General features: G+C 48.3%; 1 protein-coding gene across 2 annotated transcripts in view; it reads left to right on the forward strand.

Annotated features, from left to right (window-relative positions):
* LOC119430285 (zinc finger protein 395) overlaps positions 1 to 4,094 on the forward strand; it is an 11,050-nt gene extending 6,956 nt beyond the window's left edge. For both annotated transcript variants that reach the window (XM_037697731.1, XM_037697730.1), the window contains 4 exons: positions 788 to 1,001; positions 2,149 to 2,208; positions 2,576 to 2,646; positions 2,732 to 4,094. In XM_037697731.1, the coding sequence (XP_037553659.1) occupies positions 788 to 1,001; positions 2,149 to 2,208; positions 2,576 to 2,646; positions 2,732 to 2,843 (457 nt within the window). In that variant the 3' untranslated portion in view covers positions 2,844 to 4,094. The remainder of the gene's footprint in view (positions 1 to 787; positions 1,002 to 2,148; positions 2,209 to 2,575; positions 2,647 to 2,731) is intronic.
* The last annotated feature ends 11,214 nt before the right edge of the window (positions 4,095 to 15,308 follow it).

Below are 15,308 nucleotides of genomic sequence, written 5' to 3' on the forward strand. Positions count from 1 at the left end.
ATATATATATATTTATATACATACTATGATGAGACCCTGAGGTTCTCAAACCACACACCCTCCTCTCTACGACTGCATCTTGAGATCCTGTTCATGAACACCACAAACAAGATCGGAGACATGGGGCACCCCTGGTGGAGTTCAACCCGCACTGGGAACAAGCTCGACTTTGTGCCAAGGATGTGGACACAGCTCCTGCTTTGGTTATACCGGGACTGGGTAGCCCTTAAAAGCAACCCAGACACCCCATATTCCTGCAGCCCCCTCCACAGAATGCCTTAAGGAACACGATCATAAGCCTTCTCCAGGTACACAAAACATGTAGACTGGAGAGGCAAACTCCCAAGACCTCCACAGCATCTCGGCGAGTGTGAAGATCTGGTCCACTGTTCCACAATGAGGATGAAAGTCACACTGCTCCTCCTGAATCTCTGAAGTTTGACCTTTGGTCAGAATCTCCCTTCCATATACTGTATGTACTACAAGGACAAGTAAAGCTAAACCAAAATACAGAAACGGCATAAAACCAGCAGTGCTAACTGGATCTCAGAAAAAGAAGATTGATCTCAGCAAAGATTCATGGCCTCAGTCTCAGAGGTCCATCCATGTATGCTTCAAAAACGATCACCGCTGGGTTGTAGTCCTGGAACGTCTCAGAGAAACTGTTTGGTTTATTGGAGCGCTCTTACTGCAGGGAATATGTTGAGGAGATCTCCATTATGACAGAGACAGACTGTTGAATGACAAGCAGAAAAATATCTGCTGACCTTTGACCTTTCTGTTGCAGCCACGGCAGTGAACACGAGGAGGACTTTTACTACACCGAGATAAACCAGCGCCAGTCTTCTCCCACCTCACCGCCCTCCTCCCCATCTTTGCCTCCCTCACCCCCTCCACCTTCCCCTCCATCTCCTCCCACCTTCACCTGCAGCGTTCTGAGTCGCTCCGCCCCCTCTCCCACTGGCAGCTTCTGGCAGGTCCAATCAGAGCACTCCTACCAGGTAGGTGGGGCTTTAGTAGTGACAGACAGCTCTGATGTTATCTATCCTATTTAATCATAAACAGCCTAAAACAAAGTTAAACCATAAAACTCTTCATCTGTAGATTCTCATTATACTTTTAACTAAATTAAATTTGTAAAAAAAAAAAAGTACTTTTTAAAATAAGCAATAAAACTAAATATCAGAGAGATTAAATGCAAATAAGGTCAGGAGAAAAAAAAAAACATTTTGTGTTTGTGCAGTAGTGAGAGGATGTTAATTAGATTTGAACATGGCGCGTTAGAGCTGTCGCCTCTCAGCGAGAAGGTTGCAGGTTTGCATCCCACCCAGAGCTTTTCTAGGTGGTGTTTACATGTTCTCCCAGTGAATCCTAAGGCTTTAGTTTACCTCTCAGCTTTCCCTAATGATCCTTGACTGTGATTGGTCATTCAATGCCACGCCCATTTTCCATGAACATGCATGGACACAGTCAGAACTGGTGTGATTATCCAGTCAGCTTCGTAGAACCACTGAACGCAGTTCTAATTGTGCACATCATTTACGTGATTCTGTTAAAAAAAAAAAAAAGAACGCTGGTTCTGTTGAGGCTTTTTCCATACTGCTTGTTTACCTTGTTTGTGTTTATGTTGTTTACTTCATCACAGTTAGATAACTATACAAAAACATCCATCCATCATCTTTACCTGCGTCTTCCTTTTTGGGTGGCAGGGGTCACTGGTGCCCATATTCAGCCGTCACTCTGCAAGAGGCGGGGGACACCCTGGACATGTCTCCAGTCCATCACAGGGACACCTGGACAGGTCTCCAGTCCATCACAGGGACACCTGGACAGGTCGCAAGTCCATCACAGGGACACATAAAGACAAATGAGACAAGCAACCATTCACTCACACCTAGGGACAATTTAGAGTTACCAATCAGTCTAACCTGCATGTTTTTGTTCTGTGGGAGGAAACAGGAGTGCCTGGAGAAAACCCACGCATGCACGGAGAGAACATGCAAACGCCGCCCAGAAAGGTTCCCGGCCGGGATTTGAACCGGCGACCTTCTCTCTTAGAGGCAACCGCTCTACCAACTGAGCCACTGTGTTGTCCAATACAAAAACAAATGTGGAAAATGATTTTTTTATGTTTCGACTTTTCTTTAGGCTCTGCCCCCAACTCATGTGGTGTCTCTGGCAGCCCCGCCCACCACCTGCAGCAGACAGGTGAGCCCTGAAACCACTCAGCCAACCGTAATTGACCATAAATCACACGAGCAACATGGTGATTCAGAGACAGGAAGACAAAACAGTTTTATTCTCTAAAGAGACTATTTATGTCCTGTACCCGTCCTGTTTTAGTCAAGATTGAGTCATCTCAGTTTTTGTGAAAATATTGAAAATGCGCCTGTTTCTGGGTTTCTTTTTTATGTTTAAAACCAAAAACTGATCAGCTGATCATCAACTCAGTTCAGAAACAAGACTTCAACTCACAAACAGTTAGGTTCAGGAACAAAAATGAAAATCTGATTCCTTGTCTTGTTCCTGGAGTGAGGATGAACCCTAAACCTGCCTAATCTGTCCTCTTTGTCAGGGCGTGGCGTTCAGAGTGCGTTCGGTCAGCGTGGGAGAGCAGTGGCTGCAGAATCACAACACCCCCTGCAGGTCAGTGTTTCTTACATGTGTTTTTGTACAACAGCCCAGATGGGCCTCCAGAGACCCAGCAGCCTGACTCCTGTGTGTTTATCAGGAGGATTCGCAACGAGGCCAAGAAGTGCCGTAAAGTGTACGGCATCGAGCACAGGGAGCTGTGGTGCACGGCGTGCCGCTGGAAGAAGGCCTGCCAGCGCTTTCTGGACTGACTGACCTGAGGAACATCTGCTGAGAGAGATGAGACCTGAACAGAGAAGAAAGAGTTTACCTGACTCATGTTTTGTATGTTCTTCTAGTGTAGTTTATCTTTTGACTCGTTAAAGATGTTCCGAGGCTTTGAAGATGCCTTTAGCAAAGAAACTTGCCGTCACAGTAAGATAGTGTCCAGTGTCCATCAGGACAGTAACGGTCAAAGTCCAGGGTCCATCAGGACAGTAACGGTCAAAGTCCAGCTTCTATCAGGACAGTAACAGTCAAAGTCCAGGATCCATCAGGACAATAACGTCAAAGTCCAGGGTCCATCAGGACAATAATGGTCAAAGTCCAGGGTCTTTCAGGACAGTAACAGTCAAAGTCCAGGGTACATCAGGACAGTAACGTCATAGTCCAGGGTCTATCAGGACAGTAAAAGTCAAAAGTCCAGGATCCATCAGGACAGTAACATCAAAGTCCAGGGTCCATCAGGACAGTAACGTCAAAGTCCAGGGTCCATCAGGACAGTAACAGTCAAAGTCCAGGATCCATCAGGACAGTAACGTCAAACGTTGACCTGGTGTCATAGTTAATCAAATGGCTCTCTGTCCAGGGTCCATCAGGACAGAGTCAAAGTCCAGGGTCCATCAGGACAGCTAACGGTCAAAGTCCAGGATCCATCAGGACAGCTAACGGTCAAAGTCCAGGATCCATCAGGACAGTGACAGTTAAAGTCCAGGGTCCATCAGGACAGTGTCAATTGACAGAGTCTAGATTCTTTCTGGGTCACAACGATTGAGTAGAGTTCATCATGTCTGGTCATTCAGTCTGGTGTCTTCAAACATTTTCACTTCATACTTGGCGGAAACTGAAGTTTTTTGATGGGAGTCCTGGGGGGAGTTTTGGTGGAGGACACTGAGGAAAGCTGAGATCAAACCAACAACCGTCCAGTTGTCATCTGTTCCTCTGAGCCACACCACACAGTTTAACTGTTCAGTCCTCAATGGGCCAGAATCTGATGTATTATACTTTAAGCTTTCCCATCATTCCTTTCTTCGCATGCTTGTCAGATGAATTTTCTTTCCTCACATACAGTATTGATCTGGACAATTGTTTACACTAAATTAGTGATCAATAAGTAACCTGAAAAATGTCTTGTTTGTTTCCCCTGCAGCACACCTAAACAAAATTAGCTGAGATTAAAAAAAAAATTGTTGATTGTTTTTTCTACATGATGTAAATGTTGGAATAAACGTGTTTCAAAATGGTTTTGTGTCTGGTGAACAACTCGGGTCATGTGACCGGCAGCAACAAACAGTGGACAGTGTTGCACTGCAACCCAGATCCAGTGTTAGTCCACAGACATAAAATCTTAACCTAAAAAGCCTTCAAGTGATCCCCACGCATCACATCCCAGGACGTTTAAAAAACAGCAAATCTTTATGAAATAATCATATAAAGTTCATAAAAAGGGAGTAGGATCCAACCTGAGGACAGTACTGCACACCTGGAATGGTTTTGTGTGGGTGGCTCTGATGCCATTTGGACTAAACACCCTCCAGAGACACTGCAACAAGAAAAAGCCACATGCAACTCCATCCATCAATTATCTTCACCCGCTTCTTCCTTTTCGGGTCATGGGGTCACTGGTGTCCATATCCAGCAGTCACTGTGCGAGAGGTGGGGGACACCCTGGACAGGTCTCCAGTCCATCACAGGCACACATGGAGATGAACGAGACATACAACCATTCACTCTCTCACTCACACCTAGGGACAATTAAGAGTTACAAATCAGTCTAATATGCATGTTTTTGATCTGTGGGAGGAAACTGGAGTACCCGGAGAAAACTCATGCAGCACGGAGAGAACATGCAAACTCCACCCAGAAAGACCCCTGGCCGGGATTTGAATGATGACGGGATGAAATGGTTTGAAAATCCAAACTGACCAAATCTGTTTCATCCAAACGGGATGAGAATCAGCTCCTCCGAATCTGAGGCCATGATCAGTCAGAAAAGGGTGGATGGCTCTCTTCAGGTCGATGGTGAGGTTTTGCCTCAAGTGGAGGAGTTCAAGTATCTCGGGGTTTTGTTCACGAGTGAGGGAAGAATGGAGCATGAGATTGCCATACGGATTGGTGCAGTGTCTGCATTTTTGTAGACTCTGTGACAGGCTGTTGTGAAGAGAGAGCTGAGCTGTAAGGCAAAACTCTCTGTTTACCGATCAGTCTACGTTCCTACCCTCACCTATGGTCATGAACTTTGGGTAGTGACCGAAAGCATGAGATGGTGGATACAGGCGGTTGAAATAAGTTTCCTCTGCAGGGAAGCTGGACTCTCCCTTAGAGACGGCATGAGAAGTTCAGTTATCCAAGGTCAAGGTTTCTTTATTGCCATTCGTATCACATAGGTACATGTGGTGAAATGAAACTGGACAAACTACTTACTACCACTCGTCTTTTGCTTTATTGTGCAGAGCTGGGACATAATCAACTAGTTTCACTCGGAAAGAAGGTCAAGCCCAAATAAGCAACTTCATGTTCACAACAAGCCCAAAAAACCACAAACTGCGACTCACAAGATTTGCAAGCGACTTTAGAAAAAAAAAATTTTTAAAAGCCCAAAGTCGCTTATAATAAGTGTACTTGGCAACTATGGTTGCAGCATGATCTGTTCCTGGACAAAAAAAATGAAATAAAATCTGTTCCAGGACCGGAAGCACACAATCGGTACTGATCGGTACAGCTCGTGTTCGACGTGCCCCCGGGCACCGATATCTGCGCCCAGAATTTTCCTCTCTCTTGCAATATAGCAGAATAACTGTGCATGTACAATTTTTAACGAGAGTATATGTACTAGATTCTTGAGTCCCCAGGGGCCGGAAATACGTCACCAATCAGAAAACATTTTTGAAAGAAACAACTCATTATTAACTATAAAATATTTATCTTGCACAACTAAAAAAATATATACATGTATTTTGAAATATTTTTATTTTATTATTTCATTTTTTATTAATTTTTTTTTTAAGTCTTCAATGTTAAATGCTGAGTGGTTCCAGTGGGTGGGCAGCGCTCGAAAGCCCCCTACTGACGAGTCACCACTGGGTCCTAGACTTCTTAACAAACAGACTGCAGTCTGAGAGGATCCACAACTTCTCCTACAACATAACCCTCAGCACTGGCTCCCCCCAGAGCTTTGTGTTGAGTCTTCTCATGTTCACTCTGGTCAAGTGCACCTACCCATCCAGGCTATCATATTGTAAAGTTTGCAGACACACACACACACACACACACATAGACCTAGACATAGATAGATATTTATGGGTCCTAGACTTCTTAACAAACACCACAGTTCGTGAGGATCCACAACTTCTCCTCCTCCACCATAATCCTCAGCACTGGCTCCCCTCAGGGCTGTGTACTGAGCACTCTCATGTTCACTCTGCTCACGTATGACTTGTGCACCCACCCACCCATCCAGGCTGTCGTACTGTAAAGTTTGCAGATGATACAGTGGTGGTGGGATGGATCACAGACAATGATGAGTCCAGCTACAGGCAGGAGGTGGAAAACCTGGAGAGCTGGTGCAGGAAGAACAACCTTCATCTCAATGTGAAAAAAACGAAGGAGATGGTCGTGGACTTCAGACGGAACCAACACACCTATCTCCCCCTGAACATAGGAGGATCTGTGGTGGAAGTGGTCTTCAGCTACAAGGATTCAAGGTTCTTTATTGTCATTTGCACCAGTTGTGGTACATGAGGTGGAATCAAATTGGGTACACATGGTCCCAGTTACATCCAACAAAAGTATAAAATGCAAAAAAAAAAAAAAAAACAGTAATAAGATCTAAGAAAAACATTAAAAATACACAAAGCACTAACAGTACAAAAACAACAGCATAAACATGAGTATGTGTGAGCAGATGAGCACACATGAACACAGCAACATGAAACAGATCAGCAGCAACATAATGTGATTTTTCACAGTGATTATACTGGTTACAGATTCATCAGTCTAACAGCTTCAGGGTAGAAGCTGTTCCTTAGTCTAATGGTTCCACACTTAATGCTCCTTACCTTAACCTTCTTTGTGAGATGAGTGGGCAAAAAGTGTGTGTGCTGGGTGAGTGGGGTCCTTCATGATGCAGGTGGCCCTCTTCCTGCATCTAGATGTGTAAATGTCTGTGATGGTGGGGAGACTGACTCCAGCAGACTTCTGTGCAGCCTTCACCACTCTGCAAAGCTTTTCTTTCTGCAGCTGTGCAGCCTCCATGCCACACGTTGATGATGGAGCACTGGATGCTCTCCACTGCACACCTGTAGAAGGAGGTGAGGACTGAGCTTCCCAGACCAGCTCGTCTCAGCTGTCTGAGGAAGTAGAGTCTCTGATGAGCTTTCTTGATCAGGCTGGTAGTGTTGTTGCTCCAGCTGAGGTTGTTATTCAGATGCACACACCCAAGTACTTGTAGCTGGAGACCACTTCCACCACAGATCCTGCTATGTTCATGGGTGTAGGTATGTTTGTTCCGTCTGAAGTCCACGGCCATCTCCTTCATCTTCTTCACATAAGGTTGTGCTTCTTAGAGCTGCTGCCTCTCAGTGAGAAGGTTGCCGGTTCAAATCCTGGTCCGAGGGCCTTTCTGGGGGGAGTTTGCATGTTCTTTCCATTCATGCGTGAGTTTTCTGTGGGTACTCCGATTTCCTCCCACAGACCAAAAACATGCATGTTAGACTGATTGGTAACTCTAAATTGTCTCTAGGTGTGAGTGAGAGAGTGAATGGTTTTTTGTCTCGTTTGTCTCTATGCGTCCCTGTGATGGACTGGAGACCTGTCCAAGGTGTACCCCGCCCCTTGCACAGTGTTTGCTGGGCATGGGCACCGGCGACCCCTGTGACCCAAAATGGAAGAAGCGGGTAAAAGAGAATGGATGGTTGTTTTTCCTGCATCAGCTCTCCAGGTGTTCCATCTCCTGCCTGTAGCTGGACTCGTTGTCTGTGATGCATCCCACCACCGCCGCATCATCTGCAAACTTTACAGTATGACAGCCTGGATGGGTGGGTGCACAGTCATACGTGAGTAGAGTGAACATGAAAGTGCTCAGTACACAGCCCTGAGGGAAGCCAGTGCTGAGGATTATGGTGGAGGAGGAGAAGTTGTGGATTCTCACGGACTGTGGTGTTTGTTAAGAAGTCTAAGACCCATAAATATCTGTCTAGGTCTATGTGTGTGTGTACGCGTGCTTGTCTGGAGTTATAGCCCCCCCCCCAACAAAAATCCACCCACCGCCACAGCTAGGACCCAGTTGCAAATGGAGGGGCTTAGTCATATAGTGTGAGTAGTTTGCCCATCAGGATCTGGGGAATAATGGTGTTGAAGGCAGATGTGAAGTCCACAAGTCCATGAGACACTCCGAGTATAACTGCTACTCCTCCACATCAAGAGGAGCCAGTTGAGGTGGTTTGAGCATCTGGTAAGGATGCTCCCTGGTCGCCTCCCTAGGGAGGTGCTTCAGGCATGTCTAACTAGAAGACCCGGGGAAGACCCAGGACAAGCTAGAGAGACTACGTCTCTCAGTTGGCCTTGGAACAAACTGGAGTCCTCCCAGAAGAGCTGACTGTGGAAAGAGATGTCTGGACCTCCTTGCTCAAGCTGCTGCCCCTGAGACCTGACTTCAGAACAAGAGGAGGATGATGGATGACACTCTCATATCGATTCATTAGTCATAGAAATACTCAAGCCTTTATTTATTGTAATTGTGATGGTTTTAACTTACAAATACTGAAAAACCCAAATTCAGTTTCTCAGAAAATGAGAATATTGTGAAGAAGTTCAATATTGTAAACTCCTGGTGTCTCACTCTGATCAGCTGATGAACTCCTGGACATGAGCTACAAATATCTCATTCCTCAAGTCCAGCCACTCCTGAACCAGAGACAATATCAGAAGCATCTTACCTGCTGAGGAGACAAAGAACTGGATTGTCTCTCAGTGGTCCAATGTTCTTTTCAGATTAAAGTAAATTTTCATGTCTTTTATAACTCGAGATCCAGAGTCTGGAGGAAGAGTGGAGAGGTCCAGAATCCACATTATTCAAGTCCACTGAGAAGTTTCCAGTCAGGGATGGTTTGGGTCCATGACCTCTGCTGGTGCTGCTCCACTGGGTTTTCTGAAGTCCACAGTCAACGCAACATCTACCAGGACATTTTAGAGACTTCCTGCTCTGACGAGCTATATGGAGATGCTGGTTTCATTTTCCAGCAGGACTCGGCACCAGTCCACACTGACAAAGGTACCAACAGCTGCTGTGGAATATTCTCATTTTTGTTTGTTCATTTTCTGTAAATTATAATCATCAACATTACAATAAATAAAGATTTGAACCGTTTCACTCTGTTTAATGAATTTACGAGTTTTATTTTCTGAAATTATTGACACATGTGGAACTTTTTTCACTTAAAAAAAAAAAAATTCAGTCCAACCTTTATTTATACATGTTAGTCTCAATGAGCCTCGAGGACTCATTTACAAGAGGCCTGTTCTATTTCGTATAAGCTTCGCCCTTTAAGGCTGTCGCTTGGTGGGTTTATCCCGTTATGCGGAGCATTAGCACTGAAAAATTTAGTCCACGCCCACCTGCTGTGTGGGCCCTACCCGGTCCGTATAAATTACGTTAAGAGCGGGAAATCGGCTCCCATTTTTTCTTCAGCAAGCTAATAGCACTGTCAGAAGAAAAAAGAAGGAAAATTGTGTAGATGACCAACCTTTGTTAAGGACGCTTGGCCCGGCAGTCGACCTCCGGTCGTCCGGTGAGTTCTCCTCCCCGAGGAGAAGCTGACAAACAGTCTTATTTCAAGGTAAGCGCCGAGGAGTATTTCTCAGTGACAGGTCACTACACGCTGGACAACGCCATCTTGTAATTTTTCCTCTTATCGCCGACCCTCGGAGTGAATCAGATGGTTCCTCTGGGACAGGCGCGCTCAGCTGCAGCCCCCGCTGCTCATTCCCTCCTGGAGAGCGTAGTGTCGGTGGAGGGGGGCTGAGTGAATGCTCACCCCATTCCACCTCGTTTCGCATCGGCGATCACACCGCTCCCAGCTGACAGCGCCCTCAGGGGTTGCCCGGCATAACCCAGGAGGCAGCTGACATGAAGGGACCCATTTTTTCTACGTCCCACGCCTTTCCCGCCAGTTCGGATGATCTGGCGGGAAGGTTGTTTACTGGGTTCCACTCCGGCTCACCGTCTTGATCCATTTGGCCTCGTGTTCCAACAGGATGTCCTACGGGCGAGGCCACAGACGGTTCTTTCCTGGTAGATTGGGGGAGCCGGCCTCCAGTCCGCACCCATCACCAGAGTGGAGGGGTTCACCGAGCTGGGCTATCCCTCGGTAACTCCCCCTTGAGCCAAGCCTCGCGGAAGCTTTCGGAGCGAAGCTGTCCAGGCTGGAGCAGCGTCCCGTCCCTCCTGGGAAACACGACCAGACGGTGACCATGCTCTCCAATCGAGCCCATCAATGTGCTTTTCAGGCAGCCGCAGCTAACAACAACGTGGCGCTGCTAGCATATAGCATGTCCAAGGGGCTGGAGGACGCAGACCTGCCTTAGGAGACCAAGAGCTCCCTCTGTAAGGTAGTCGACGCCATCCTCAATATGTGTGCCTCTGCTACGGTTTGCCTGTCCAGGATTGCAGCGTGGATGACGATGATTCAACATCCACCTAGCTCCGTCACTCCCTGTCGCTGCCGGAGAAACTGCACAAAGACATGATGAAGGGCCCCATCACGGCGGACACGCTGTTCGGGAACAGCTTCAAGCCATGCTGGTGAACTCAAAGCAGTCGGAGGAGGTGCCAGAGGCTGTGCGCCACCTCATCAAGCCGCGCGGCTCATCCCGCCCCCCTGGCCCGCTGGAGAGACCGTCGTGAGCAGAGGCAGAACAACGACGTTCCATGGCCGCGGCGGCGTCTCTCGCTCAGCTCCACCACCAGCCCCGCCCGTCAGAGACCAGCCCTCTTCATCCTGGCAACCTACAGTTCAGCGTTTCCCCAGAGATCGCCTGCAGACAGCGCTCTGGGCAAACAAATCGCAGAGCTCACGGGGGAGAAGTTTTAAAAAATGACGGTCTGCGGAGGGTGTGTGTAAAAGTGACACGAAAGGTGAAATAAATCATCATTCAACGATCAAAGTGTCTGTTTTTAGCCAGTCTGTAAGCTCGGATGAACTCACAGCGGCTGCGCACACATCCTCCACACATAACGAGCCGGTGTCCTTAAATAAAGGTTTTTTAAACTCACCGTCGCTCCAAGACATGACGAGTCGCTCACACAACACAATGGTAAGCGAAAATAACTTGTTGTCAACCCGAGCTGCACGATCCTCACCCAAGCGGTGTCAAACGCGCACTCATGCGATGCAACAGCCTCCATCCAACGGCGCTGCATTGATGATGGCGCACACACAGCTGCCTGGCGCTCACCGGCTCACATCGGTATAAATGTGGGACCGTAGGCCGGGTCCGGTGGAGGTCCTCGCTCTCACAAGAGCAACACACGTCTCACCGAAGCAAACGCGGGCAGCCGTCACCCACCGCGTCTCAGCGCTCGGCAGCTCATGGCAGCATAAGCGTGAGACAGCTGAACGAACCCGGTGACGAGTCTCGCCTCCAGCGAGAGTGGCGCGCGTCCCTCCAGCGAGAGCGGCGCGAGACCCTCCAGAGAAAACGTGTGCTCCCGCGGGGCTCGCAGCCTTCACTCCAACAGCACGGCGTAGATGAAGTCACGCTCTCCGCCTCTCAACGTTCGCACAGCGATGTCGAACGCGCAGCCCCACGGCGTCATCAGCTGTCACACGCTTCGCCTCAGTACCGGCCCACCTGTACATGAAGGTTGGTCCGCGGTCCGAACGCAGCGCACGGGCGCGTTCAGAGCCTTTTTTCGAGGAAGCCTCGCCCTGGGTCACGCGGAAAACATTCCCGCGACGCATGACGGCGGTTGAGGGGCGGACTGGTGACAGCCGTACAAAACATGACGCATCACTTAAACGCACGTTCACTCCACAAACGTTACGTAGAGTGGATAAAACATGCTCGCTGGTCAGATGGATGGACAAGGTGTTATGCAAATGGTTACAAGTTAGTTTGCAACCCAACCCCCTCCGTTCGGAGGAGTTATAGAGACGGTCCTGTCATCACCGACCAAATCTCATCCCTAAATGCAGAAGTCCAAGTGCTTCTGATAAAAGTGATCTCCAGGGTTCCCAACGGAGAGGAAAACACAGGGTTTTACTCACGTTACTTCCTGGTTCCCAAACGGACCGGAGGGATGAGACTGATTTTGGATCTGTCAGCTTTCAACAAGGCGATCATGGACAGACCGTTTTCACATGTTGACAACCAGACAGCTGTTGAACAACATCCAGAGAAACGCATACCGATCATCCCAAAACACAGAAAATTCCTGCGTTTTTCTCCTTTCAGGGGATGAAGTATCAGTACAACAGGCTGCCGGTCGGGTATTCCGTCGCGCCTCGTACGTTCTCAGTGTGTGGAGACAGCCCTGCATCTGTTACACAGAGCAGAGATGAGAGTTTTGTTTTACCTGGACGACCTGCTGCGGCGGTCACGCTCCAGACAGGAAGCAGTGATGCAGGCTCAGGTGTTGACATCACATCTGTCAAATCTGGGCTTCGCCATAAATCATCCCGACTGACTGTTTGGAATCAGTCAGTCCTCCATTGCTCGTCTACAACTGGTCCAAAATGCTGCAGCCCGATTTTTAACTGGTACAGGCTATAGAGAGCACATCACGCCAGTTTTGGCCTCCCTGCACTGGCTACCCATTCACCTTCGGATCCATTTCAAAATTCTCATGTATGTTTTTAAATCACTGAACAGTTCCGCCCCATCCTATCTCACTGATCTTCTGCAGCCATATGTCCCACCGAGCTCTCTGAGGTCAGCAGACCAGATGCTTCTCTCAGTCCCAGAAACCCGTCGTAAGCTCAGGGGTGACAGGGCTTTCTCTGTTGCAGGTCCACGACTGTGGAATGAGTTGTCAATGAGTGTCCGGCAGGCTCCCACACTCTCAGTCTTTAAGTCTCGCTTGAAGACCCACTTCTATTCGCTTGCCTTTAACACGGTGTGATTTGTTTTGGTCCGGTCTGTTCTCTACTCTGTTGGCCATTTTAGTTAGCTCCTGCTGCTATTTGTATCTGTATTTCTATTTTATGTTTTCCCGTCTGCTGTGCATGTTTGTGTTCTTTTGTACAGCACTTTGGTTGGCCTTGTTGCTGTTTTAAGTGCTATATAAATAAATTGGTATGGTATGGTATAAATTGGAAGAAAAGCTCGATTTTCCCAGCCCAGATAATTGTTTATCTGGGAGTGGAGTTAAATTCAACCACCATGAAGGCTCATAGTGGTTGAGCTCATGGTGGTGCTTCATGGTGCCATGAAGCACCATGAAGACTGAGGACTCAGACTCAGACTGAGGAAGTCTCTTGGATGAGAGACGAAACATTTCTATATTTTTTTGCTTTGTTTTTTTTTTTTTTGAATGTCCAGAGGACCAGATTGAACTTTTTTGGACCATGAAGGCTCGTTTATCACAAACGAGAATCAACACTTTAAGAGACCAGCTCCGCCACGTAAGACCTGGCAGAGTGGCAACAGCTGTCCCTGTCATGAAGCTGTTAGGAATGATGTCATCATCTCACACAGTGGTCCCGCTAGGTTTATTACACATGAGACGCCGCCAGAGGTGGTTTGTGCGTCTGCGTGTGGATCCAGTAAAACAAAGAGACGGATGATCACTGTTTCCTCCCTCCGTGAGGGCAGACCTCCGACACTGGGGAAACACCCTGGTTCTGTCAGAGGGAGCCCCCGTCAGCAGACCCAGTCACGTGTCAGTCTTCACGGACGTGTCGCTGTCAGGCTGGGGGGGATATGCCTATCTCAAGCAGTAGGGGCGCTGTGGCCCCATCACACATTAGCCCACATAAATGTTTTGGAGTGTCGCACGGTGCTGGATGTGATTCAGCACTTTGCTCCCGCGCTACAGAATCAACATGTGTTGATTCACACAGACAACAAGGTGACTGCTGCGTACATAAACCGACAGGGGGGTATGCGCTCAGCCCAGATGTTACACATTGCACGAAAGCTTCTGTGTTGGGCTCACCAAAATCGGCTCTCCATCAGAGCAGTTTACATACCCGGTGTTCTGAACAAAGGGGCAGATGTGATGTCCAGGGGCGGCCCACGTCACTGGGACTGGACTCTCCATCCAGACCTGATGACTTAGATGTGACAGAAATTTGGCAAAGCAGCTGTGGACCTGTTTGCGTCACGAGAGAACGCTCAGTGTCAACTATGGTTTTTCCCTGAGACCGCGAGACAAAACCACCACTGGGGGTGGATGCATTTGCCCACAGCCCATGGTCCAAAACGCTTCTGCACGCGTTTTCCTCCACCTCCTCTGATTTTACGGTTCCTGAACCGAGTTCAGGAGGAGGGATTGACAGCTCTCCTGGTGGCCCCCCGAGTGCGTGAACACACCATGGTTCTCAGCCCTACAACGCCTGCTGTCGGGGCGCCCGTGGAAACTGCCATGAAGGGAGGACGCTCTCCTCCAGGCAGGAGGAGCGATCAGGAGTTACCCAGAAATAGGCCAGCACCTGTGGGTCCGGCCACTGAGCGGTTCCGCTTAGAGAGGATGGGTCTCCCACAGGAGGTAGTGCGCACAATCCAGGATTCACGTGCTGCATCTACCACAGTGCTGTACACATCAAAGTGGACAGTTTTTCAGCGCTGGTGTACAGAGAAAGGTGTAGAGGCCACCTCATGTCCATTAGGCGGCGTGCTGTTTTTTCTACACAGCTGATGGACAGGAAGTTGGAATTTCAGCACGATTAAAACATACGCTGCAGCCATCTCTTCCTGCCACGAAGGGTTCGGAGACAGAACAGCTTTTAATCACCCGCTGATGAAGCAGTTTCTAAAAGGCATACAGAGACGCAGGCCTGTTTCACGCCCACTTGTGCCACAGTGGGATTTAACGCTGGTCCTGCGAGCCCTGATCAAAGCTCCATTTGAGCCTCTGGATCAGGTTCAAATTAAATTCTTGTCTCTTAAAACAGTCCTGCTGCTGGCTTTAACATCCGCTAAGACGGTGAGTGTTTCATCTGCCCTCTCTGTCGCTCCGTCATGTCTTAGAATTCAGGCTGACGGGCAGCTCAGCTGATTTAAGACCAAACCCAGCCTTTATGCCTAAAAACATCACAAGCTCTTTTAAATCAAGAGCAATATCGTTGGAGGGGTTTTCCCTCCCCCCCACAGATCAGAAGCAGCAGCATCTTCCATCTTCTCTGTCCGGTGCGGGCGTTGACGTGTTACATAGTGCGCACGGCTGTAATGCGCCAAACTCAACATTTGTTTGTACATTATAGAGATGCACCTGCAGGTTGTCCGTTATCCACCCAGCG

Source organism: Nematolebias whitei, chromosome 2 (assembly GCF_014905685.2).
Source record: "Nematolebias whitei isolate Nwh7 chromosome 2, NemWhi1, whole genome shotgun sequence".
In the NCBI taxonomy this organism is placed as follows: Eukaryota; Metazoa; Chordata; class Actinopteri; order Cyprinodontiformes; family Rivulidae; genus Nematolebias; species Nematolebias whitei.